The sequence below is a fragment of the Pteronotus mesoamericanus genome, unplaced genomic scaffold (genome assembly GCF_021234165.1).
Source record: "Pteronotus mesoamericanus isolate MK-2021 breed Mesoamerican mustached bat unplaced genomic scaffold, CSHL_Meso_final scaffold_533, whole genome shotgun sequence".
Lineage (NCBI taxonomy): Eukaryota > Metazoa > Chordata > Mammalia > Chiroptera > Mormoopidae > Pteronotus > Pteronotus mesoamericanus.
Window position 1 is genome coordinate 1,397,681 of NW_026555320.1, and position 28,000 is coordinate 1,425,680.

Consider the following 28,000-nt stretch of genomic DNA (forward strand, 5'->3'; position numbering starts at 1 on the left):
TTAATAGACTTTTTTAAGTTCAAGTAATCATCGTTGAAAATAAAAGGCAATAAAAATAGATGGTTTTCAATGTAGTCAGCTTTTGCCCTTTATTTACAGTAAATTAATAGTTTTCAGACACTAAAAATTTTGTTTGATGTATGCAATTAATAATGGTTTTACTCCCACTGAAGTGATTTTTCAAATCACTTTTTGACCTCTTTTTAAGTAAATCTAAGTATGGTAAATCCCTTTTTATAATGAAATCCAAACACTGAAAAATCACAAACTGAATATTGTACAGCATTTAATAAGAGGGAGACATAAAAGAGGAAATGTGCAGGCAGGTGACTGGGGTATTCAGGAAAATCTTTAGGGGTATGAAGTAGGTTGAATGTATACTCAATCCAGTTTGGGGTATTTTTTAACCCAATTTCTATAAGCCGATTCCACATCTGTAATATACGATAGTAAATATTGAAAAATGACTCAAATACTAAATTCCAGAGTATCTTCTGAGTTACAGCAAAACTTTGTTTATTGGTTGATTTTAGAGGGAGAGAAGGGAGAAGAGGCAGGGGCAGGGGGAGGGAGAAACATGGACTTGTTCCACTTATTGGCACATCCATTTGGTTGATTCGTGCATGTTCCCTGACCAGGGGTGGAAGCCACAACCTTGGCGTCACCCGGACAATGCTCTAGCAACTCTGCTACCTGGCCAGGGCCTGTACCAAAAAATCTTAAAATTACCCTGTGAATAGTTTTCCTTTAGTATATCTCAGGATACTACATGTATTTTGAAAATACGTTAGGTATGACTAAAGAAAACAGTATTTTAAACAAATATACCAGAATTTATATTTCCAAACAAGGATTGTCCCTTCCAAACCACCTCAGGAAGTTAAAAACTACTTTTCTGAAGTCACCTTCGGCATCTGTACCACAATCATTCTCTAAAGTGGTCCCCCTCAATCCTTGATTTGATACTTTAAACCGTAATTTTAAATCTTTTGGAGAAAAAGTCTGAATAAGGTGAGTAATAAAAGAGTAAGTCGTGACTACAGGGGCTGAAAGAACTTCTTAAGGGAGCTCCCAAAGTCTGGTCATGGCAGCATCACTGGAGTAAGTCTACAACCTAACACGGCTCCTAGCACTTAGTTAACTCCTAGCACTTAGAAGTCACGGCTGGCCATGAAGTGTGGCGTGAATAAATAAGACAAAGAGGCTTGGGAAGTGAGATGGGAGACGTCAACACAGACGACGAGCTCTCCAGCAAGAACTGGGCGACTGTAACTGTCATTTAAATGCGGCACCTAGGGAATAAAATAGGTTTGGATATTACTACCATCCGTTTGAGGTGCCTTTGAGGACAACTGCAAAATGGTAAACGGGCAATTATAAATTAGCCTTTTCTGTAGGAGGTAACTGAACCCCAAAGAAAGGAATTAAATATGAGACTGTTTAGATGCTGACAGCAAAGAAGCATTTGAAAGGATGAAGACGCGAGAGTTGATAAATGAAACTTTTAGAAAAATGAGATAGTGTGGAATAGATCACAAGTGACCAGATTATTTCTAATGAGAAGAGCCGTGAGGGCTGGAACAAATGGAGGCTTCCCCCCTGCCCCACCCCAGTCAACAATGCCAAAAGTCAGGAAAGGGAAAATATAGGTTATTCGTATTTGCCTATTTCATCTGCGGCCGTTTCTAGGGGAAATCAAAGTCATAGGAGCGAAATACAACTAATAGTAACCCAAGCTGATGGTGGAGGGTGCTTAAGGTTTGAAAATAGCCAGATACTGCAAGAGCCAAAATGGAAAGGAAATGCAAACCGGAGAAGAGAAATTTTTTTTAAATTATCTACATTTGGGACTGACGGTCGTCCCAAGGCGTTAGCTCCTAAAGCTCCGCGGGAGGATCTGCGGAGGCGGCCTCGCCTCCTCTTAGGGCGCCCAGGGTTGGCGGTTGGAAAGGTGGGGGTTGTGGGGGAGGGGACGCATGCGCGCGTCCTCCAGCGCGTGCTCAGTCGCTCCATCGACCCTCGAGCCAGGCCCCGCCACCTGCCGCCCAGTCATTTCCGACACCCTCCAACCCAGTCCTTCATATTTCGGAGCGCTCCCTCGCACGTCCTTAAAGTCTCCGCGGGCGCGCGGAGCTCCCTCCGGCCGGGCGGTAAGAAGGAGGACGGGCGGGGCCAGCACCTGGGCGCTGACGTCACCGCGGGACCGGCTATCGCTAAGGTTTTCAACTCGCGTCTCGGTTTGCGCGCACGCGCCCCCGGCTAGAAGGCCTGGCACGCTTCAGCCAATGAGAGCCCGACCTGCGGCTCCGTCCGCCGCTGCGTCTCACCTCCTGGGACCTGCTGGGGCAGGCGTCTGCAGGCCGAGTGGAACAGGGCGCGCCCAGCGGAGATTTTAGGGGCGGAGCCTCAGGGAGCGCGGTGGGTAGGAGCCTATCAGAGCTCCGGTTTCGTGGGCGGGGGCTGGCGGGAGCGCCGGGGACTGCAGCGCGCGCTCGTGGGTCGGGCCGGCGCCCCGGTGCGCATGCGCCTGGGCACGGCCGCGCGCGCCCCGCACAGCCACTGGTACCGGGTGGGAGGTGAAACAGGTCGGAGGTGGAACAGTTCGGAGAAAGCCCTCCCGGCGGACACCTGCCGGAACTGTAAGGAGCTGGAGGGGAGGGGCTCCAGTTGTTCCTTCTGGCCACTCAGGGCAAAAAGGGGGGTCGCAGTGGGCAGCGCGCAGTCGCCTTAGCTCGACGTGCTAACTCGAACGGAGGCATTGCCAGGGGCCAGAGTGTCTGCACCGCATCTGTGTTAATAACTTGTTTTGAAATGAGAAACCAAAGACGATTTATTTAGGCTTCGTTTTTTCCGACTATACTATTTACCTGAAGTCTTGTACTTATCATGGGACATTGTGATGATTCAAATCTCGTAGCAAAAGATTAGAAAAGAAAGCTAAAGAATCTAGATACTTTGCTCTTACCACAATTTGTCTAATAGGAGTTTACTACTTTGGGTTTTTCTTTGCCCTTTTTCCTCTTCCCCGGGAAGCATTCAACTGAAAAGAAATGAAAAATTGCCCGCCTTTATCCCTGCTTAATGGGAAAACTGCTTTTAAAAACCGAGTATGGTAGCCACAGCTTAAGTGAGAGTAGCCTGAGGTCATTTGTGAAAGTGACTGTCATAAAAGTTGTGCCAAATGGCCAAAGATCAATCGTCGGGCCTCTAGTTGGCAAACACATTACTGTATCTGTTACTGTTTCTGTATCAAAAGTAATTGAAGCAAAGTTTCTTAACTTAGGTATCTCTTTACGAAATTTGAAACGTGAACAGATACTTAATGCCTCACTTCACAGCGCAGAATTTAGGTTAATATCAGAATATTTTATGAAATAGAAGCTAAAGCAGTAGCAAGTAGAGTATAGCAAACGTTTACATTTCTTTCTAAATGACTTGTGTCCTTCCCCATTCTTCACCCTCCGTCCAGAGGGGACAACACCGTCTCCTTGGAAAAGACTTTCCACAGCCCCCAATTCCAGGTACAGCACTTGAGAGTTTCCCATAATACTCTGCACATGGCTGTTAATTTCATTTACTGCATCGTTTTATAATCATCTGCTTGTGTATGTTTTTCCACTTCCTGCCCCTCTCTTAGGGCTGTGATACAGTTTTTGGAGAGATGGCATTGTCTTAATATTTTTCTGTCCCCAATACTTTGCACAGAACCTGGCACGTGAGTGCTTGGTAAATGCCTGTTGATGAATCGGGTGAATTAGGGACCCAGAGTGCCTTCCAAGTCTGATGAGACAGTGTAAGCTTTTTAGTTACTTTGCAGAATGTTTGAGGCTTTCCCAGTGGAAGGTAGTGGGCTCCATGGAGTACACACAAGAACCAGCCGTGTGAGAATTTGTCTGAAGACGGGAACCCTGCAGTTGACCTGGGTGCCCTAGGCTTTCAGACTGTGTCTCACTAGCCTATGAGAGCACCCAGCGCTACTCTGAAGCGATGCATATTCGATGTGCAGGTGGTAATTTGATTTCCTGTGTGGCTAGTCCTGTAAGACCTGCAGATCTGAATCTTCTAGTCGTCCCAGCCATTATATTTCTCACAGTAAATTAAAATGTTGACATGGTAGTTATGAGTCAGAACCCTTATGGTTTTGTTTTCCCGAGACCTGTTTATTTCCAGCGGAAGTGATAAAATTGGCTTCTTGGTCTTGCAGAGATGAGGACTGGCCCAAGATGTGTGCCAGTGGAAAGGGCAAGCAGGCAGGCCTGCCAGCCAGCTGGGCTCTAACCTTGCTTCCACTTCGATTTTTTTAATCTCAAGAAGAGGTAAACCATACAGGAAACAAAGAACTAATTCAAGCAAAACTTCTAGTAGCCTAATACTGTATTTAAGACTTTTGGACATTGATCCCTTATTTTGATAATTCTGAGTTTTCCAATAAAAATTTATTTTACTCCATGTTCTAGCAACATGTAAGCCTCTATTAGGAGGGAATTATAAAATAATGATAATACTTGGAAATTTTTATGAATTTTTATTTGCCAGGGGTTGTCAGCTATATATAATTATTTTATATAACTATTTTACTTAATTTCAGAAAAATCATATATCCCCTACTATCATACATAATGTACTCCTAAAAACATGTACAATTTTGTGATGTGGGATTCCATGTCCAGAGAGCTAAAACCTAATTATAACGTTCTGGATTACATTCCACCTATTAGAAAACCGCTAATGAATATTTCCAGCGTTTTACATGTGTCTTTCAACATTTTTTCCTAAACATACAGTGAAGATAACTTCAGTCTAGTGAATATCAACTAAAGGCCAATGATACATATATTGACTGTTATTTCATTTATGTTAAATTTGTTAGTCCTTATTTCTAGTATTAGAATTGTAACTTTTCTTTCTCTACTAAAGACAAAATTCCATAAAATATTCACTAACTGTATAAACATTTCCTACAATAAAGATAGTCTCTGGCCAAATTACTGCCTGGCAGACGGTCGCACTGTGTTAGCTCAGTGTATTCTCTCACTTAATGAAATTTTTTAAACTTCAAACCGAAGGCCAGTTCGGGGGGATAGCACATATATATTACACAGGTGTCTCCACTGTGATGACGTGCACTGTGAGGGTTCTCGGAAATCCTGACGTGCTGCAAGACAATACCGGAAAATAACAGGGTTTTAGGGGAAAAGTTACACACCACTCAGAACAAGACCTGTGGGAATCTCTAGCTTTTTCATCTGTATCGGGAGCTTCCCAGATTGCTCGATGTCGTGGAAAATGCAGATACCTGAAGCCCCTAACCCATCTGCTGCTTGAACCAAAGGAAGGAACTACTGGGGATTTTCAGGTTTTCTCCTTAAGTCTTTCCGTATAGCTAAAGCCTTATAATCATAGGAAGTCCACCTCTGATCACTCCAAATCATTAACATGCTTGGGAAAGGCTGCATATGTTAATGACGCCTTTCCTGATTTACCAACTGCCCATGATCTAATTCACGTCAAAGAAACTTCTTTGTAGCAGAATAGGCTGCTCTTGGACCATCTGTATCATTTACCAGGTGACGGGAAGGTGAAATAACATGCCCTTGCTCACTCAGCTCGTCAGTGCTCGAGTCCAGGTTTGAATACAGACCTCAGGTGCTCCAGCCTCCCTTCCCTAACCGTCAAGCAGATGGCCTTCTCTGACAGCAACATGTTAACTTCAAGCATTTTTGTCTTGCATGGACGGAAATATGCACAGTCCAGTAGAAATGTAACATGAGCCACAGATGTCAATTTAAATTTTCTATTAGCAAATTGCAAAAACAAATAAACCAAAATTAATTTTACTAAATTATTTCAACATAAAAAAGCATTAATGAAATACTTCATATTTTCATACTAAATCTTTAAAATCTAATGGGTACTTTAACTTAAGGCACTTCATTTCAGGTGCTCAATAGCCATATGTAGCTAGTGGCTACCTTATTATCCAGCACAGGCCTGGAGTGCAATTCTCTTAAGCTACTGCAGTGTGAACCTTTTTAAGAAATAGCCTGCTAACAGAAAAAGCAGGCAGGACACACTTAATTCTTTACCTGTAATAGCTTTTTTTTTTTTAAGTTTTTCTCTTTCTAAATCTAGAAACCATGATTTAATGTTCACACTTGTATTTGAAAACATTTTATTTTCATTGTGAGAATCTGTTATCCCATTTCCAAGTTTTAATGTTCTTTATTAGTCATTGCCCAGTAGCATTTAGTTCTACCCTATGATTACAAAGTGAACAGTGAATGAATCATTTTTCTGGACAACTGAAGACCAGTACTGTACAGGAACTTTTTTTCTGCTTTGATTTTTTTTTTTTGGTTGTTTTTTTTTAATCCTCACCTAAGGATATTATAGAGAGAGAAACATCGACGTGAGAGAAACATCAGTCGCCTCCTGTATGGTCCCTGACTGGGGATTGAAACCGCAACCTAGGTATGTACCCTGACTGGGAATTGAACCCACAGACTTCTGGTGTATGGGCTCCAACCAACTTGGCCATTGGGCCAGGGCTCTGCTTTGATTATTTTTGATGGAAACGCTTCTAAAACATGCTAAATAATTCTCTGCAAATATACTTTGTGTTCCATTCCATGTTTGAAAGCCATTAAGGATACATTCTCTAATTTTTGCAATTTTGCTGTAGGTAATTCTTTGGGGACTAATTCTGAACTCTTTAAATAAACCCTTCATGCTGTTTTCGTGACTAAATCAGCTGTTGTTTCTATCAATTCTTATTCACAAATGTATAGATTTGTAAACTCCTGAATAGTGACTTGGATGCCTGCCTCTGAAATTCTTGATGAGTCAAATTTGAAGCAACTAGTCTTTTGTAAGTTGATGTCAAAAATTTTTATTGTTTTTTTGTTATGCTTTAACTTTGAAACTTCAAAACAGCTTATTTTCAGTGGTTCGTTTGCTTTGATGTCTTGCTTTTTCAAATGACCAATAGAGCACATCACCTGGATCACTTCCATTGTTCATCAGATGGAGACATCCCAGTTCTATGAACTTTTAAGATATTACTGCAAGAAATAATTAAAATTTTTAAAAAAATTTATCAACCCTCGTACTATAGCAAAAACTAAAAAAAAAAGAAAGTTAAAACAGGTTGCATTGTTGCAATCATAGGCCTAGGTTCTTTGCATTGTTTAGTAATTCTGGCTTTTCAGGGCTGCTTCTAGGATCATTTTATGCTGAATAACACATGTCGGTTGGAGCTTTGCTGCATATTGTTTAACGTGCTTCCCATTTGTGTTCGTGGATAATCATATGCCTCCCAAGTATTATTCCTCACTTCTTATCTTCAGTTTTGGCTCACTTATTGGTGTGTTTGTCAGTATGTGTGAGTGTGGAGAGCTGTTCTCGAGCTAGATTGGGGCCACAGTCCAGGACTGTATTTGGACAGATAGGTTTCCCGGGTCCAGGGGCCTGTCTTAAATACTGAATGAACGATGCTCATTTCTGTTGTGATCATTTTCTTCATTTAATTTGTATGATAAAAGCATTGACTTTTTTTTAATTTTTAAGAACATATGTCGTATGGTCATTGTTAATAACCTAGGAAATAAAAAAATTAAAGCTCTTACTATCCTACCACTAGCTAACTAGAGATAGCTAGTTATAGATTGCATATGTACGTCCTTCTAGTCTCTTCTTTGCAAGCTCTGAGCCTTGTACCTATGCTGTCTTAACTAAGACTAGTTTTGATTTCTTAAGTCCTTCAGATACATATGTCTTTTGCAAATATTTATCTCCCAGTCTGTGCCTTGTCTCCTCGTTGCCTACATTGTCTTTCACAGAGCACAAGTTTTTAATCTTAATGAAGTTCAGTTTGTCAGTTCTTCCACCAGTACCATGCTGTCTTGATTCCTGTAGCTTTATAGTGAATCTTGATGTTGGATGGTGTCAGCCCCACAACTTGTTCTCCTTCGGTGCCGGATTGGTTCTCTGTGTCATTTGCTTTTCCATATGAACTTTAGAATGATTTTGACAATACCCGTAAAAAGCTTGCTGGGATTTTGATTGGAATTGCACTGAATCCATAGATCGAGTTGGAAAGAACTGACCCCTTGACAATGTTGACTCTTCTATCCGTGAACATGGGCTTTCTCTCCATTTGGTTCTTTTTTGACTCCTTTTATCAGAGTTTTGTAGTTTTTCTCATATAGATCTTGTACATATTTTGTTAGATTTATAGCTGACTATTTCATTTGGGTGAGTGCTGATATAAATAGTAATGTTTTTAAGTTGTTGATTATGGATATCTGCTTAATTTTTTTAGCAATTAATGGATGCCTGGAAGTTGACGTACATACATATTCAGAAATGTTTTGCCACCTGAGACCTGTGAGGAGGTAAGCTTCATGGTCCCATCTATAGTTAGTATTGGGTAGGGGGAGAGAATCTGCTGTGCATTTGGCTAATTTTAATTTATTATTATTTTTCAAATTCTAAAGTTATATTGTGGTGGAGGGCATACAGTGATAGTGGGACTTTAGGAAAATTAACCTATATACAATATGTTAGGGAAAAGTAGACTGATTATGTGGCTGTGCAGTCCAAGTATGTGGTGATATTTGGTAGCAAGAAAATGGGGAAAAGGAATGATTTCAAGGGACATGGGAAAGTGAGAAGAAACAAGACTAACTGAAAATGGGGTTGGGATCGTGAGCTAGTTTGGGCAGAAGTACATCTGAGGTTTTGTGCTTTGGCAACGCTGAGAAAAGTGGAACCACAGTAACAGAAATTATCCTGGATTGAGCAGTGTGACTGCCCCCAGGTTGAGTTTAGAAAGAGAATTGTGACCGCTATTCCTTTTGTTAAGACTTGTAAAACCTGAGCGGCTGGCAGGATGGCTAGTGTCTGTCGAAGCTTGGATGGGGCATAAATGGAGTTGTCACTCACATTTATTTACACTGCCTCGTACTAAGGACTTTCATACCTGGAGCGCTCTTTCCTTTGCTGTTCAGACTCCTGTTATAATCCTTAACACGCAACCTGTGTGTTGACTTTATAAGAAGAATCAAATATGTGCCAACCAAACCAAACCAAAGGTAATCTGAAAATATGTTGGTGGTCTCTAGATTGCTGAAAAAAATCTTCAGTGATGCTATAGTCCTACCATTTTAAACATAGCAAACTTTTCAAAAGACTCAGTTAGCACAGCATATGAGACAAAAATGTGCCCAGTATTTAGAGACTTCTTTATGTAGTCTGTTACAGAATGGAAAAGGGACATTGTAACATGCAAAAATAGATGTCAGGGAAGTGCTTACTTAAAGCTGCAAATGATTTCATTTAGATTTAAAACTGTACTAAAACACTCTCAGGTGAGTTATGCCAAATTTTAAGAATGCAATGTCCAGTTTTCCACCTAGAATAATATTAGCATGCCGGTAATGAGGAAATAAATCGAGAGAAGTCTGTATCTTCTTTTCAAGCATTACAATTCTCAAAGTATTTTTCACTATAAAAAGATGACACTATGGGACACTGAGAGTTATTTTAATCTGAAGACAAAAATGATTCAGAAAATTGTCATCATTTGCAGTGAAACCAGGTAACATTTCCAAGTGGGTTTTTGAGAGGAAATTGTATTATTCTTATTTAATATTCTCATATTGTATCAGAGGAATTTTCATCCACTGTTTTTAGAAACCGTGTGTCACTCACTGCTTGTTAAAACTTGGAAGATTTCAGAAAACCACAAAGCAAGTTTTGGATTTTGGTTGCTATCTTGTTTCTATGGTATTTCCCATGCATAGTAATTTTAATGTTGCCGTCACTTTCTACACTGGGGATTCGCTTGGACAGTAGGGCCCCAGCAGTTAATCAATGCTCATCTCTTTGAAAGCTTATGTCTGAAGAAGGTATTTCCACGCCGATTTTCCTACGCGAGAGCTTTCTCGGGAGCTGAAGCAGTCAATGCTCTGAGGCCATTCTATTTTGCGGTGCATCCAGATTTCTTTGGCCAGCACCCCAGGGAAAGGGTAAACATCTACTATTTTCTTAACCTTAAGTCTGCGTGTCTGTTTGGTTTAGTTACCTCGGTGACAGTATAATACAGAGGGTTCTGTGCATTCGCAGTTCTGTCACGGTGATACGTAATCAGTGCTCTGACTCAATTTGAAATATAGGTGCTACCAACTGAAAATGTGTTGTTTCCTATGAAATTGGACATTCTTTATGCAGGCAATAAAGCTCTTAACGCTTTAGAGTATTACTAATTGTGTTTCCTGGACCAGGGTTTGTTTTTTTTTTTCTTGAGTAAAGTTGAAGGTATAAAAGAATATTGAAGGCCTCTGTTGTCCCTTCTGTCGCGTCCTGCTGGTCCACGTCCCTGCAGCACGTGGACTGTGTGCTCGGGGAATGCGGCCTGACGTGGAAAACAGCTCGGGATCTGCTCTAGTTACCAAGGCCGATATTTTTTAACATTAGATAATATACTACAAAGCTTAGTGCTTTGAAATTATTTCATTGGTTCATTTTATCTTCATTAACACTGACCTCTGATTCAACATGAAAAGGAATTTAAAACTCTTGAAAATTAGAACATTATTATATTACATTTTTCTACTTGCAATTGCAACCAAATCAATTTTGCTTCTTTGTTTTTAGAAAATATTCTGATGGTGATACCTGATAGGCATTGGCTAAAGTTTTTAAATCCAACATGTGTGGAAAAATTAAACCTAGCAGTAGGTGAACATTTTTCTTCCTCTACCAGTGCTGTGAAATCCCAGCACCTTTTAATACTGATTCACTTAATACCTGCAATATGTGTTAAAAAGTCAGGATGTAATTTCTGTTGTTTACTTGTTCTATTTTGTGTGTAAATGCCCCGTAATAATTTTTTTGCAGGAAGTCAATGAAAATTCTCTTCAGAGGTTAAGTGTTTATTTAGAAAACCTCCAGAAACCAGGCTTCAGGTCTTTGAAACCAACTCAGCTCACATTTTATGTAAGAGAAACAGATCAAAATTCCTCTGAAGGCCAGGAAACCTTCAGTACTTTCGGTACGTTTTCTTACTTCTAGTTTGTCCTTTGTAGGCATCATGTTAAATAAGTTCATTCAGCCTGACATTGCCAGAATACCTTTGGATTGAAGCCTTGGTCATAGAAAAACAATGTCATTTAATTGATTTGTTCTCCCAGAATTAGATTCTATTCCTGGCTGCATGTGTTTCAGTAAGTCATTTTTTGTGTTTAAACTTTTTTGTCTGTAAGATCGAAGTGTTCCTATTTGTCCCCTTCCTATTTTAATGCTGCTTTAAGTGTCAAACTATGTAACAATTTACAATTTTTTTACAGTGCAGCTTACATTCCCTTGTTCAGTGCCTCTCCCGGGGCCGCGCAGACAGAGCGTGGGCCTGGCCCCCACCAGGTCTTTTGACTCCAGCCTTGTGCTGTTTTGTAAATCTAATCATTCCTAAGATGCAGCCTTCTGTTTTGTCCTTTGTCACTGCTTCATCCATGCATGATCCAGTAATACTTAAAATGAAGAGCAAATGTCGCTCCGTTATTTCTCTAAATATGTAGCCTTTCCGTTATCCTTGAGGAAATAACTTTATTTTTAGAATGAACTTTAAAACAACCTAAAGATTTACTAAGAGCTTTTTGTGAGTTAAGGCTAAAATAATTAGAAAATACACAGTAGCCCTGGCCCGTGTGGCCCAGTTGGTTGGACTGTCATCCCGGAGCCAAGGGGTTGCAGGTTCGATCCCTGGTCAGAGCACATACCTAGTTTGTGGGTTCACTTCCTGGTCTGGGCAGGTACAGGAGGCAACCAATTGATGCTTTTTTCTTACATCTATGTTCCCGTCTCACCCCCTAAAAAGGCAATGGAAAAAAAAAAAAACAACGCCTTTGGGTCAGGATAAAACAGGGACCAAAAAGAAATTACACACTAATTTTTTTAAAGCAAACTATTAATGAAAGTCAAATTTTGGTAGGCCTTTTGAGATCTAAAATCTGTTTCTAGCACTTCCAGTGACTAGCTGTATGACCTTAACTTCTGGCCTTTCGCCTTAAAATGAAAGAGGTGAAGTTCTGACACTGTCACTGACTTGCACTGACACCTGGATGGAGTGAGGAGCAGCGTGGTCTGAGAAGTACCAGGACGGGGTATTTGTGTCTGAGGCCACATCCCGCCCAGTCTCCCCAGGGACACACCTTTCTGGCGTGTCCTCTACCTTTTATCCTCCCATGACTGAATGGGAAGATCAGGAACCGCAAGGTCCTCTCCTTGGCTGTTTTTCCGTCTCCATCCGATATGGAGTTTTGTTTAAAATAGGCCCTGTTCTTCAGTATCCAGAGACAAAAAGTCAACTTATAACCCTGTTGTGAAGGAAAGGAACAGCTTTACTGAAGAATGCTGTGCTAATAGTAATAGTTATAAATAATCGTATTTATCACTAAATGACACAGTTCCGTTTGAAAGTGTAAATCATGACGAATGTGCTGGTCTTAGCCATGAGAGTCTTGTAAGCAGCTGAGGTACTGTCATCGCGAGGGTCAGGCCAGATATTGGTGAATATTTTTAAATAGATAAATGTTTCTATTAATACTCAGGGTCAAGATTAGGCTAGGAATTGAAAAAAAAACATCATGCTTATGCATGATTTTATGATTTCTCCATGACAGATGGATTTATAAAGGTAAAGTATATCCTTCACAATTTGTACAGTAAAAATATCACCAGTCTGTTTCTATTTTTATGTTTGTGAGACTCAAGCTCATTTCTACAGCTTCAGCTGCTACTCCACTACCACATCAACTGGCTTTGTCTGAAACACTGAATACATGTAGAATTAAAGAATGAACCAGACTTCTTTGTGAGCGAAGTAACAAACAGGGGAGCTTAGACAGTTTCACACAGCAAATTAAGCATAGAGCTGGTACTAGAAATAATATCTCCTTATTCCTAATCTAGTGCTTTGGTTTATGTAGCATATTTTCTATTCATTTTTCGCTAAAAATAGTTACTAATCGTTGCCTTTGCCTTTATGACAAAGATTGGCACTCTGACAAAGATTTAAAACATGTTTATGTCTTTAATCTTTTTATCTGATAATAAAATTAAGTTCTTACATTTTTATTTTTAGAACATAAAAATTATTAATCACCTTTTTATTGATAATTGAGATGGTAGTAAAATAAAATGTTTACTAGTGATATTCATTACTGAGACTAAAGACCCAAGTCATTCCTTCATCCCATTTTTTTGGTGGTCTATGAGGAAATAAACTTTATTATAATAAATTTTAAAACAAGTTAAGATTTCTAAGAGCTTTCTGTGAGTTAATGTAGAAACAAATAATTGTAGTCAGCTGTGGCTGAGCAAAAACTAAAATTCTCTACTTCCAATTAATGCTTAACTTGGAACCTTTCATTAAACAAAACTAGATTTTAGAAAAGAATTAACTAGAAATGGGAGAAAACATGCAGCATACATGACAAAAAGGTAATGCTAATATATAAGGGTTAGAAATCAAAAAGAAAACAGAAGCTCTATTACAAAACAAGGGCAAAGGCAATGACTAAACAGTTTGGGAAATGATGCATATAAATAGCTAATAAAGAAATTATTTTCCTTTAGTAATCAAATGCAAGCTAAATTAATTAGGTACTGTTTTCCAATAAAGAACATGTACAGTCTGGTATAGGCATTCCTCACTATAAAGCAGCCCTTACACTGGATTAAATAATTAATGGAATTGATAAGATAGAAACTGAGATTTATTCCTTGACTTGGCTCTTCTAAGGATAAACTATTTCTTCCTAATCTCAAATTCAGGAATTTGTACTTTCCTTTCCTCTTTCACTGATTAGGGTAATGCCTATATTTCTCATTTTACCATCAAATGATTGAACCAAGAAAATCCTTCTTAGTTTGCATGCTCTGAACTCCTTTAGTGTATGTGGCGAGAGACTACATATCCCTGAGAATGATTTAAATTGTGATATTTGTCATCATTGGCAAAGACAAGAAAATACATTTCAGCTTTTTATGGGATGTGAAAAATTAAAAACAACTTTTATGTCCATCAGTTTCATAAATGTTAAATAACTTATGCTACCTTCATTATATGGACCAATATATAGCTACTAAAAAGAATAAGCTTGATCTATCCGTATAGATATGAAAGGGTCACCAAGGTTAAGTGACAAGTCAGATGGCGGGGCTGTGTTTGTGTAAACACATATGCACAAACACACAAGCACGTAGAAAATGTCTCAAGCAGGGCTAAGACTTCCCGCAATGGTGTAAGTGCTCTGTATCTGCAGTAATATTCTCTAATTTCACAGTAAGGATGCACTTACACTGATACAATTTTCAAAACCAATTACAGTACTTTTTTAAAAAAGAAAAAAGTCCTGGTTGGTGTGGCTCAGTGTATTAAGTGCCAGCCTGTGAACCGAAGAGTCATGGGTTCAATTCCCAGTCAGGGCATCGGCCTGGGTTGTGGGCCAGGTCCCCAGTGAGGGGCACGCAAGGGGCAACCACACATTGATGATTCTCTCCCTCTCTTTCTCCTTCCCTTCTCCTCTCTAAAAATAAGTAAATAAAATCTTTTTTAAAAATTGTCTTTAAAAAAGAAAAAACATTTCACAGTGGAGAAAATACTTGGGTTGGTGTCAGCTTAGATTTAAGCCCTTGCTGCAGCCTTTCTAACCTCCTTGAGCCTTTGTTCCTATTTGGAAGGAGGGATAGTTACTGCAAAATTGTTGGGAGTTGTTGGTTGACAAGTTATATGATTTAACTAAGCACCGCACCTAACACCCAATAAAGGGGAGCAGAAAAACGAACAGTGGATTTCCTGTTGATGACTTAACAAGTTAGAGGACTAACCTTAGCCCGCTGACTACCCAGTATCAAAATCAGATTGTGAAGCACAGTTAAGCAATGAGGGAATTTTAAGTCGCTTCTGAAAATACTGAGTGCCGAGCTAGTTGGGTGGGCAAATACGAGGACAGTCTCTTTCAATCACAGAGAAAACTAGGTGGGATTCTGTCACCACTGAGACTGCGTTGCCTGACTCTCCTTTTCTCAACCTGTCACGGGGCAACCCCCCCTCCCCCATCTCCCTCTCCCTTCTTAGAAACTACCTTTAGTGGACACTTGGCTCATCGGAGAGTTTTACCATCTCTTACACCGTAGAGACCAACTTTATGGGCAGCATTGAAATACTCGGAATCCCTTCTGGGGCTGGGGTGGGTCGGCTTTGTCACCAGTGCCAGACTAATAAAGGGAAGTGACAGAGGGATTGATGAAGGTAAAGATGGTGTTGGCATGGATGTGGGGAAGGGGAGTGGTGTTCCATTGACAAGTGGATGGATTTTAATTGATAATTGAATGTTTTAAAAGGTTTTGATTGTATAAATTTTGTACGAAAAAAATTTTAAATAAAGCAAATAATCACCTATCTTCATTGTTTGGGGGAATTATATTCTCTAGGATTTCGAGCAGTCAAATTTACTTTGCACACCCGAGATCTGCTAAGCACAGTATTATATATTCTCAACTCCTGCAGTTTATCAATTGAACATGTCCAAAGCTTGAATAGCAATGTGCATCCCCAGCCTCTCAAAGAGGCGAAAAGGATGCCCGACAGGCCCATCAAATGGGACAAGTCTTATTACTCCTTTACTGGATTCAAGGACCCGGACGAAGACCTTGAACAAGTCTCGAGAGTGGAAACCACCCTAACGTACGTACAAGTTCATGCTTAACTTACTTGTAGTTCGTGTTTAAAATTAAAGTCTAATTTTTTTCAGGAACAGGAATCCTGTCAGTACAGTTAACATAGTAATAACCACATGGAAAAGATAGTGCATGTTTCTTAAAGTTGCCAAAATACTTCCAATTGTATTAAATTTTTTATCTTTTCATACCAAACACATACAGGAGATTGTTTTAAGTTTTTAAAATTCTACTCCTTAAGTTACCCCTAGTATATAAAGAAAGAATTTATATCTAAATCTATTATTAAAAATGTAAGCTGCTTCATGTGTTAAGCATTTTCAGTGTCTTTGGAGAGTTCAACAGTGAGGTCCTTTACTATAATAACCCATATATAATAAAAATACATGGTGTCAACATTTTAAAATATGTGGAACAGATCGATAAAATTTTTAATTACAAAAACCATATACAAACATTTCTCTGTCATTTGTTTCTAAGTCACCATTAATGTATTTTGAGTAAGTCATTCTCGCAGCCTGTAAAGACCAGCCACACGGCCTGTCCCCGTGGTTGTGTCTGAGGAGTCCCTGGCTTACCAGGGACCTTCGTCCCTGCATCGTGGCAACTTACCCTCGATTATCTCCTGGCAGGGCATGCGCTGTGCGGATTGTCTGCACTAACTCAGGAATTCTCCCCTTGTTACCCGGCTGGATCCCAAATAAGGTGGAAGGGCGTCGGAGGCCTAGTCAGGAGGTGTGGAGTTTCTGTGACTCGACCAGAACTTGGGAGCCACCGTGGTCGTTCTGGCCATATATTGTTTAAGCTTTCATTTTTATTCTTGTATTGTTTAATTCATCTTTATTATATACGTAGGTTACAGAAGAGGAATCATAAGGAACGCATGCTGAATTAAATATTTCAGAAGCAGGATTAAAATAATTCTGCAAATTTACATCAAACTGATTTTTACATGATTTATAAGTTGCATTCACCTGATCAAAATTTATTCTTGAAAGCATGTTAAGGTATTTCTAATATTTCAGGACATAATATGAGAAAATAAAACAATTTTATTATTTAGTGTGGACTTTTAATTTTTTATTTTGTTTTTGTTGAGAAATACAAGCTGAAATAGTCTCTTACTATTGTGAAATAAAACAAAAAAAATTGAAAATGAATCAGTTGGGTTTTTCAAAACAGATGAATTATCAGCTAATAAAAGCTCCATTTAATCTATTTTCATAATACATCTGGTAATTACATTCCAATCTACATTTTTGGACATGCTATGTAATTTTGAACTTCTCAGCAAATTGTTCTTTATCTTACTTCAAAACCATTGCACTGTATACCATATAAAAAAGGATTTAATGAAAATTTTAATACCTAAGGAATTTTTAAAATTGTATACTATAATAAAAAGAATTTACCAGTGAAAAAAAATTTAGGAAATGCTACTCTGTGTTACCAATTTTAGTGTTTCCTTATTTTGGAAATACTCTCTGATTATTAAATAATATAACAAAAAATATTTTAATAACATAAAATTGAGTTTGGAAGGAGCCAACAAGCTCCATTTCTGTCTAAACAAAATAATCGCATATGTCCTATCTTTCCCACTGAACTATAGAAAAACCATTGAAATGCTATACTGTTAACTACTAAGATGACACTTCCACTTTTTCTATTCGAATTTTGCTCAAGTAGTTATATTTTACTTTCAGTATCTAAGTTCTGAATCAGTCTTGGTGTCCACAAAAGGCCACATTGAACAACTACACCATTGGAACAATTTCTGTAGAATGTTTGGGAACTTCATAGTCATGATTTAAGTAATACATGCATTTATTTACTTTTGCCCTTGATTAAGGCTAAGTCAGTGTTTTTCAAATTGCAGATTATAACAATTTATTGACATGGGACCAACAAAGTTGTTTTGCTATCTTCCCTTTTGAAATTTCTTAAATATATATAGTCAGTAAGTTTAAATATTGTTTTTCAGAATTCTTGTTTCAGTTCTATTTCAATGTATGAATAAGTGTGTGTGCTCATGCTGAGTCACCATGTAAAATACTCCTTACCATGGGTCGCCATCAAAGAAGCACCATCTAATGGTGCTGGTCACATTGAAAGGGCAGCGTGTCCTGAGCAAGGAGCGCGCAGTGGGTGCTGTGTGGATTCCAACTGGGTGGACCCCAATTTCTTCCTTTATTTTAATCTTGCTTGTTCGTGCCCAGAGCTCGCAACATTTATTCCCTCCTCTCTCTATCCAGGTCGCTTCATTCGTCCGTCCTTAGCAATCTAGGCTTTTTACCACCAGGTCTCCAAAACCACCGCTCCTGTGAGGCTGGTGTGCTTCCCACCCCGGCGTCCCTTCCCCCTCAGCCGAATGCCCAGCTGAAGTCTCATCTCAGCTACTTCCGTCTACACTTGATTTTTTTTTTTTTTAACTGTAATTTGGTAAAGGTTTGACTGGAGTTTAACATTGGGGTTACTTTAAAGTAGTGCATGTGTCTGTTAATAGGCGTGTTTGCATTGCAGTTAGAATGTGTATATGTTTTTTTCTTTCTAGATCCTGGTTAGATAACAATGGGAAACGTGCCGTTAAAAAGCTGGAGAATAGTTTGCCACTTAGAAAAGAACTAGACCGTTTAAAAGATGAACTGTCTCATCAGTTGCAGCTCTCAGATATCAGGTACTATGGAGAACCTAGTTCACAGATTAGAATGAACACGCATTACCCAGTGGTAGAGTTCTCTACTGGTTAAATATTTGCATCTTTTACTTTAATTATTCAGATAACTAGATACTGACTACTTTTTATCAAAGTAGTCAAATGTTCATCTGTATAAGAAAACTACTGTCAGTTTCTTCCCCTGGCTGGTGTGACTCAGTGGATTGAGCGCCAGCCTGCAAACCAAAGGGTTGCCGGTTCAATCCCCAGTCTAGGGCAGATGCCTGGGTTGCGGGCCAGGTCCCCAGTAGGGGGCGTGTGAGAAGCAACCACACATTGATGTTTCCCTGTCTTCCTCCCTTCCCCTTTCTCTAAAAATAAATAAATAAAATCTTTTTTTAAAAACCTATCAATTTCTTGTTTAAAATAGTGAAGTAAGGTTTAAATACTGATGTATCTGTAGCTAGTTGAACTTTTTTACATGAGTTTGTAATAAAAATATCATTTTTCCTGCATTCATACTCTGTAAATGTAATTATTCCTTCATCAAAGGCTCTGTGGGGCTCGGGGTTCCAAGAGCGCGTCAGGTCCTGAGACAGAAGCACTCGAGACCCATGGGCATGACTGCGCCCCCACTTACTGGAAAGTCAGTCTAGCCTCCGCCAAATGGAAGCATTGTGGCTAATTACATTGTTTCTAAACAGCCCGTCTGAAAGATCGTTTATTAATAAGAACAGCAGTTAGTAGCTTTATCACAATGTTAATTCTTTAAAATTATATCTAAGTTTTTCCATTGTGAGTTAAAGGGAAAAAATTTTAGACTACTTTCATTTTCTCACAAATGGCGTTCATCAGTTCAGTGTTCAGCGGAGGGAGGAACCTAAGTTTTTCGAGAGTGCCGTGTGCCTTCTCATACGTGCCCCTTCGGTGTAGAGGGCCGGGCAGGGGACGGGGCCACGCTTGCATGTGTGAAAGCCTTAGGAAGGCTAGGAGCAGCTGGTCACCGTCACAGAGCTCGTCAACGCCGGAATTAGGGTACAAAGGTGCCATGTGAGACCGGTGCGTTCTACCTTTATAGAGTGGCGTCACTGTGACATCACATGAACGTCAGGTTCCATTTGTCACTAAGATCCAATGTTCCTGTATAAAATGAGCAGATTATGTGGTGTCATAAAAATCACCATCTCAACAATGAGGAACAAGGATCTGATAAACCCAGCTGGAATTCCTAATTGCAACTTAAATTGAAAGCAAAATCATCGCCATTGAGCAATGTAGAGGAAAAAAAAATCTTTTCAAAATCTTCCCCATTTCACCCTTCTATTTTAAAAATAGAAACTTACTTGCTTGTTTTAAATCTTTAGGTACCTGAACGTTATTAGTAATATTTTTACCCTACAGTAAACAATTCATTTTCCATTTGGTTGCTTCTTGAAAACTAAGCTAGTTTGGAAACGCGCGTACGTGAGCATCCGGGGGTGATGCGTGCCTCCCCCTTCGGGGGCCGGGTATTAATGCGCGCTGTGCTCTCTGTTGGACCAGGTGGCAGCGGAGCTGGGGCATCGCCCATCGCTGCAGCCAGCTGCATAGCTTAGGCCGCTTAGCCCAGCAGAACTTGGAAACACTTAAAAACGCAAAAGGTAAACAATTTCCATTGTCTTTTAAAATATTACGTAGCTGTTATTCACATCTATAAAGTGTAGAGAAAACTAACTGTTAAAAGTCTTTGCAGATGAATTTTTAAATCCATTCTTCTGAATAAATCAGCAACATAAAATTCGCCTTTACACTTCTGCTGAATTGAACCCTGAACTTACACACTACACGTACGTAATTATTTGCGCAGTGCTGACAGAATGAGGCAGCCGTGAACAGTGACCACAGGCTTTGTTTTCCCTGTCAGGGTGCACGGTGATATTCACAGACCGTTCCGGGGTGAGCGCGGTGGGCCACGTGATGCTGGGGACGATGGACGTCCACCACCACTGGACCAAGGTAGGGAAGAGCGTAAACGCGGGAAACCTTACTTGTCGATACACTTTCAAACTATGCTATTATGGCAATGAAATCAAAAAAGTTTTTAAACATAGTTACAGGTTTTTTCAGATCAGACGCTTAATATCACGTAATTAAAATACTACTTAGAAGACCGGATCTTTAAGTCAGTTTTTATTGGGAAATTTTAGTCTTTCCTGAAACATCGGATAATGACCTGCATTCTGTTGTTTTAACAGATTTATTACAGTATAACTGACATACAACAAACTATGTATAAATAGTGTGTATAATTTGATGAGATTTGACATCTATGAATATCCATGAAACTATTACCACAGTCAAGATAGTGAACGTACCTGCCACCCACAAAAGTGTGCTCCTGTCCCTTAGTCAGCCCTCGCTCCATCCCCGCACCCCTCCCAGCCAGCCGCTGGTCTGCTCTGTCACTCTACGTAGTTTATATTTCTATAGTTTTATATAATTGGAGTCTCAGAGTACATAATTTGGGGGGCAAGGGTCTTATTTGTTTCACTTAAAATAACCATGTTGAGATTCATCCATGCCCATTTCATGGCCAGGCAGTATTTCATCATATAAATATACCACAGCTTGTTTATCCCCTCACCTATTGACGGACATTAGGCTGTGTCAGTTTTTAGCTATTAGAAATAAAGCTTCTATGAACATTATCTACAAATATTTCTATGGCGATGTATTTCCCTTACTCTTGGATAAATACCTAAACGTGGAACGACTGAATATGTTAGGGTAGTGGAACTTTTTAAGGAACTGCTGGCACGTGCTACAGCACCTTTCTCATTGTAGCCGTTCTGGTAAGTGTGTGGTACTGTCTCATCGTGGGTTTAATGTGCATTTCACTAATGACAACAGATGGCGAGTGTCTTTTCATGTGCGTCCTTGCGGTCCACATATCTTCTTTGTGAAGTGTCTGTTCAAATCAAATATTTGGTAGAAAAGATCTGCAAACCACATATCTGACAAAGCCTTTGTGTCTAAATATATAAAAACTCTCAAAACTCAATAGTGAAAAAAAAAGAAAGAATCCAACCAGAAAATGGGTAAAAGACGTGAACAGACATGTCACAGAGGAGGACAGACAGATACCAAATAAGCACCTGCCAAGACAATGCCCATGATGAACCCTAGGGAAACGCAGATGAAAGCTAAAACGGGATGTCACTACACTAACCTATCGTCACGGCTAACGTGAAAAATAACACACTACCCAATGCTTGCGAGGATGCAGAAAACGGCCTCCCTCGCTCGCTGCTGGTGGGAGTGTAAAACGGTGCGCGCCCCCTGGAAAAGAGCGTGGCACCTTCCTGTAACCCTCAGCTTGCGCTTCCCTGGGGCCCGGCCGCGGCACCTCTGGGCATTTATACTGGAGAAGTAAAAAATTATGTTCACGCAGAAGCCTGTATGCCAATGTCCATGACAGCCAAAACCTAGGGGGAAAAACCTAAGTAACGCCCCTCAGCGCTCGCAGGGTTAAACAAAGCACTGCCCGTCCAGGGAGTGAGCTGTCAGCAAGTTGGGGGGCGGGGCGGGGCCTGTGCTGAGCGAGGCGGCCAGACCCCGCAGACTCCGTACCTGTAAGAGCCCTCGGGCAATGCAGATACACAGAGAACAGATCCGTGGCTGCCGGGGGTTGAGGAGTGGGGGAGGCACAGCGCCTGTGCCTGTGCAAGTGTAGCACGAGGGACGGTGGTGGAACCCGTCGGGTCTTGGCTGGGGTGTGTCACGTGACTCCTCCCGTGTGATGAAAACTGCACGCCGTTAAATGCACACACGAGTGCAAGTGACACTGGGGAAATCGAATAAGGCTAGCGGCCTGTGTCACTTCAGTTTCCTGGTTGTGACAGGACTCGAGTTCCCCAGGATGCTCCATGGGGAGACCTACGAGTCTACAGTGATCGCCAAATAAAAAGTTTGTACAATGTGGTTACCATTTATAGATAACCCATTGAGAGGAAAATTGAAAAAGGAGTAAAATTATTTTTTGCAAAGTGTTAGAAGTACATTATAAATCATTCGTAGAGACCTTATACTGCTATTGCTTGTATTGTGGCAGAGTTTTCAGTGCCTTTCAACTGCCCTGAAAGTTGTATGACCACAGCTTTCTGTGTGAAATCCGAGCCCCTCCTGCGGCTCACAAGGGCTGCCCCTGACCTCCCCGCAGCTGCCGTCAGCTCTGTCCGCCCCCCGCAGGCGCGCCTGGGCCAGCCCCCGTTGGGGAGCCCCCGTTGGGGAGCGCGCCGCCGCCCGCCCGTGCACCCGCGCTGGCCCGCGCTCTGCTCACTGCTGCCTCAACACGTCCCCGCACGCGTCCAGCCCTTTCTCAGCCCCATGTCTGCTGTCCGACTGGCCCCTTCAGGCTTCCTTAGAGACCTGTGCTTGGCCCTCCCGTGTCCGTTCACCCTGCCGGGCCACCTCTCGTGCGGAATTCTGATTTTTATGTTGTTTCCTTGTCCCCCGACTGTGAGCCCCTGGCCTAGAGGGACAAACTCTTACAATCTGTATGCTCCAGAGGCCCAGCTCAGTGCTAAGCACATGGTAGGTGCTTGTAGTGTTTAGTGCATTTAATTTGATATAGATGGATTAAAGTAAATTCTGAAGAAATAGACCTGGAGTTGAAATAAAACCTTTCTTTGTTGTACCATTTAATCACTCCAAGCCAAGCTGAGATTCTTCCTAAATGTATGTTAGTATGTAGGGCTTATTTTTATTTGGAACGTATTTCCTTTTTTCTGCAATGGCTTCAATTCCTATCTCAAAATTCCTAAGATCCTAATGTGGTTTGTTTTGAATATTAACTTTTCCAGCATTACATTAAGTCTCTTGCTTATTGCTTACTTGAACTTTCTAGGAAAATAATTAACTTGTGAAAATATCTCAGTACTATTTTTTGGAAACCTAAAGTTGAGTTACTATAATGCAAAACTAAATATTTCTTTCCTTTTTAAAAAAATCCTGTAGCTTTTTGAAAGATTACCAAGTTATTTTGACCTTCAGAGGAGGCTGATGCTTTTAGAAGACCAAATAAGCTATCTTCTAGGCGGCATACAGGTTGTGTATATCGAAGAATTACAGCCAGTGTTGACACTGGAAGAATATTATTCTCTCCTTGATGTGTTCTATAAGCGACTATTGAAAAATAGAATACCTTTCCACCCTCGAAGTCTGCGTGGTTTACAAATGATCCTCAACAGGTAAATACCTAAAACAAGAATGACTCTTATTTATTCACATAGGTGGGATGTATGAGTCAGTCGATTCAGTTGTTTTGTATTTCAGTGTGTGGTTCTTAGGGGTTGCAGAAAAGAATGTCACTGCACCTATAAATATATGGTCACTTACAGGGTAAAGTTAATCCTGTGGAAAACTGGGCAGGATTAAACTCACGTTGAAACAGTAGCCAACATTGTTTGTGCACACACCACGTGCACCGTTGTCTGGGCACCGTGCTTGGGGCTTACGTGCATTCTCTTTCCCTCTTACACCTGCACCGTGACATGGGTTCCAGCCCCCAGTTTATGGATGGGGAAGGTCACAGGACTGGGAAGTGTGCAGTCATCCTGGTCACATGTGCCTCCTGGGACACAGCGGGACTTTACGTCAGTGTGGCTGTACTTTTAGGGTGGATTTCCTTGATGAATTCCTTTTCCGTTAATCAGCCCCATAAAATATTTTCTTTGGGGTGGAGTGGGGGATGGAGGGAATCGACAGTTTTCCTTTCACGTGTTTCATTACAGTGACAGATACGCTCCAAGCTTGCACGACCTGGGGCATTTTAACATCCCGACCCTCTGCGACCCAGCAAACCTGCAGTGGTTCATTCTCACCAAAGCCCAGCAGGCAAGGGAGAACCTGAAGAGGAAAGATGAGTGAGTGCCGTCAGCCCTCTCTGAGGTCTTACCATTTAGTCTGACCTTTAAAAGTGCAGGTATTCCGACCTCATGAATATGGGACAGGAGCACCGAACTGAACTTAGGAAACGGACTGAGGGGTGGATATTCCGTAGCTACTTATCCCTACCTTGTCCGGCCGGGGATTGCTGTGGCTGTTTTCTAATAACCCAAATTGCACTTACACCATGGACCTCAATTTGAGAAGCAGGGCTTGTTAAAATAAAAGTCACCTCAGGAGCCCTGGCCGGGTGGCTCAGTAGGTTGGAGCATCGTCTGTTCACCAAAAGGTTGCGGGTTCAATCTGTGGTCAGGGCGCATGCAGGAGGCTACCGATTGATGTCTCTCTCTCACATTGATGTGTCTCTGTCTCCCCCTTCCTCTCTCTCTCAAATCAATAATAAAAGATTCTCAGGTGAGGATTTTAAAAAACACACTTAATTTGTGTCGAAGGTGGGGAACGTCAGCCCATTTCTTAGCAATAGAAGAGAAGGAAGAGCGCTTCCCCCAGCTGCACTGCCCACACACGGTGCTTCCCCTGGTTGTACCGTGACCCCCTTTTCTCTTTGTTTTCCTTTCAATGTGAGTATAATAAAGCAGATAATTATAAGAGAAGGCAAAAAAAACCACAATTTTTTAAAAATACATTTAAAATTAGTCTGCTACAAATGGCAGAGGCATCCAAGCACAGCCCCGGAGAGAGCTTGCAAGGGCCGCCCTCTCGCGACCCAGCGCCCCTCCAAGGCGGCACCCCAGAAGGACTGACGGGCCCTCTTGATTGCGGAGGCCGTGGCCCGGGGATCCAGGAAACCCCAGGACGACACCGGAGGCTTCTCGTGGAAACAGTGGGAATGCAGGGCCCTGCCCAGAGGCGTGTAGAGGGCTGTGTTGTTTGGCCACACTGCAAGGCTTTTCATTTCTTACCCAGACTCTTCGAACCTCTTAGAGCAAGTGATAAAAGCCCTTGAAAGACAGTGTTTGCCGACCCCTGCTGTCGATGGTACCTGAGAGTTCTTCCCGTCGAACCCTGCTCAGAGCAGACATCCTCAAAGCCCTGTCAACCCTAACCCTGTCCACCTTCTCGAATCTCTCGCAGCCTTGTCTAGGAGTCATCTCACAGGGAAAACGAACAACACTTGAGAAAGTGCTCTGGCTATTGATGCATAAAGGGATTCAGTAACGACAGACTGGTAGCACTAACTGCAAACTAACCGCAACAACCACATCTCTTTCCAAACATTTCCTAGCTTATGGCTATTTTAGCACACTGGCACTTCTCTTTTATCAGAGTTTAAGATTGGGTAAAAGGACGTTTGGGGCTTTCTAACCAGCGCAGGACTTAAATTAGACCAGTTCAGGAGCACTGACAATGGCAGCTGGGCTCCATGCGCCCTCCGCCGCGGGCCTCCCGCGGCCATCTGCCCGCGCCTGTGGGCAGACTGGGCTCCCGCCTTGAGCTATTCACTCTCCTGGCCGGGGTTCAAGCCCTCGTCGGAACAGACACATTGTAGCCTCCGGCAAAGGGGAGGGGTGGGCCTCACAGAGGGAGAGTGAGGAGGGCCTGGCCTGGCCTGGGTGCGGGGTGACCGTGAGCCTGCCACCTCCTCGGGTACCTCTGGAAGTCATCACCACTCAAGGGCCAGACTCGGGCGTGGTGCCCACTCCCTGCTCTGCGGGCTTCAGTGGCTCACAGCTGCTCCGTGCGGCAGGACGGGAGCTTTCAAATCCCCATTACTACTATAAAGATTGAAAAAAACTTTCAGAAATATGTGTGGAAGTGACAGGTACTGCATGATAACCTCAGGCATGTCTTCGAAAAGCATATCATCTGGCTGTTGGAGACGCCATTTTCAGTGTTGCGAGTAGAAACATTTTTAGGTATAGCCCCCATACCTAAAAATGTCCTTACATTTTGTTCTTTGATGTGCATGTGGTAATATTATTTTTATTTTCAATGTAACAGGTTGAAGGTTATTGAAAATGAATTGATACAGGCGTCAACGAGGAAGTTCTCCCTGGAGAAGTTCTATAAGGAGCCCAGCGTGTCAAGCACCCAGATGGTGGATTGCTGCAAGAGACTCCTGGGCCAGACGCTGCCCCGCCTGCGGGGGATGCACCTCTGCGTCTCCCACTTCTACTCCGTCATGCAGGACGGCGACCTCTGCATCCCTTGGAACTGGAAAAATGGGGAAGCCATCAAATAACCCAGAAATCTGTATTATTTTTTAAAAAATATGAAACTGTTAAATTAAACTTATTTAAATCCACAATTTGCTATAACAGTATTATTTACCTACTCCAAGAACAAAATTTCTAACTGCTGCTTTAAAAGTAGACCTTTTTTAAAAAATTAATTTCAGCTGGGAAACTTGTTTTTAAAGGGTTTTACTCCCAGTCTTATATGATTGGCAAGACTAGGAAAAAAAGATGTTTGGACAAAAGAATATATTTGTGGTATGTAAGTGAGGGGTTACAGAGTCACAGATGTATATTTTTATATGAGTGAATGTGGGTAAGTATGTAATCCAATTCCACAGGGAACCTCATAGTCACGTCTCATGCATGAGTACACACATGTATTTTGCAGCCAGCATGGACAGCCCATGTCCAACACAGAAGACTGACGGGTAGCAAAAACTAGATCACCGGGTTTGCCTAACAGAGAGAATAGAAGGAAGAAAGCAACTCAGTAGAGGTACGGCATTGACCTTGTCATAGCGGTCAGAGACCAGTTTGTTAAAACACCTTCAGTGACAGAGAATTTAGTTTTCAACCCATACATTTTCCTTCCCATTGGAATAGTGTAGCTGTCGCATGAAACAACAGACACTGAATTTTTCAGAATCATTTAATGAGGTGACTCTGTTGGCGTGAAAAATGCTGTCCAGAAAAATTCTTGTTTCCCAAAGAGTCCAGCAAAGTAGGGCCCAGGGCAGCACGGTTCCAGCCGTTCAGGATTTCCCTCACCCCTCTCAACCTGTCTCCCTGTCTGGATTGTGGTTAAACCCTCCCAGCCACCCCGGTCCCCAGCTGTGTGGGCTTCCCTGTGGTCACAGCACGGCCCGTCCCCAAGGGGCGTGGTGTGGCCTGGCCAGCGACACCTCTCCCTCTGTGACACCCTCTCTGCGGGTATTCTCGTCGAGTATTTTTAACCAGACCCAGAACCCCTTCAGCTTGTTTCTCAAGAGGGCAAGCTGAGTCCTAATTTGGGATACCATTTTCGTGGCTCTTAGTGCTGACAAAATGAGACAGGAGCTTCTTCCACAGTGCATTAGAGAGGAAAAATGTTTAAAAGCATTCTTGAAGTATGTTTTAAATTAATCTAAGACACTGGTTATTTAAACTTTGTATGTTCAAAAGAAACGTTGATTTGTAATCGCAGAGTGTGTGTGTGTGTGTGCATATCATCCCTTTTAACCTGTGTGCCTAATAGCTGTACTTCACATTTTTTTCTGATGTAACAAATGTTTCCAGAGCCAGATGATGGGAGGGAAAAATTCCTTAAAGGTTACATAAGAAAATGTAAAGGAAAAATATGTTTGGATTATGCCATTTTCTAAAATCAACTAATACAGGATCCTCAGTAATACGTTTTGAAATGGACTTTGTCTCAGAACTAATTGTTACATAATAAATAATATATCAATCAGATCATTGTTTTCTCTTTTTATTCAGTTAA

The 28,000-nt window shown here is 41.3% G+C and overlaps 1 protein-coding gene across 3 annotated transcripts; it reads left to right on the plus strand.

Moving 5' to 3' along the window:
- The first annotated feature begins 2,507 nt into the window (after nt 1–2,507).
- TCAIM (T cell activation inhibitor, mitochondrial) lies at nt 2,508–27,944 on the plus strand. 3 transcript variants are annotated; one of them, XM_054594810.1, is made up of 14 exons: nt 2,508–2,639; nt 3,470–3,521; nt 6,384–6,471; nt 6,789–6,868; nt 8,321–8,393; nt 9,893–10,028; nt 10,900–11,053; nt 15,496–15,748; nt 18,296–18,418; nt 19,940–20,037; nt 20,301–20,392; nt 23,393–23,625; nt 24,169–24,300; nt 26,285–27,944. In XM_054594810.1, exons 4-14 carry the CDS (start codon nt 6,817–6,819, stop codon nt 26,523–26,525), a joined length of 1,587 nt encoding a protein of 528 aa, XP_054450785.1. In that variant the 5' UTR covers nt 2,508–2,639; nt 3,470–3,521; nt 6,384–6,471; nt 6,789–6,816; the 3' UTR covers nt 26,526–27,944. The 3 variants fall into 3 exon arrangements, with proteins under 3 accessions (XP_054450785.1, XP_054450784.1, XP_054450786.1); XM_054594809.1 differs by lacking the exon at nt 3,470–3,521; XM_054594811.1 differs by lacking the exons at nt 3,470–3,521; nt 6,789–6,868.
- The last annotated feature ends 56 nt before the right edge of the window (nt 27,945–28,000 follow it).

Bases quoted from the DNA above. Each gene is read 5' to 3' on its own strand.
- TCAIM (XM_054594810.1), top strand. From the start codon at position 6,817: ATGCCTGCCTCTGAAATTCTTGATGAGTCAAATTTGAAGCAACTAGTC. The intron at 11,054-15,495 runs GTACGTTTTCTT...TATATTCTCTAG, and splicing joins GGAAACCTTCAGTACTTTCG to GATTTCGAGCAGTCAAATTT. The intron at 18,419-19,939 runs GTACTATGGAGA...CTGTTGGACCAG, and splicing joins TTGCAGCTCTCAGATATCAG to GTGGCAGCGGAGCTGGGGCA.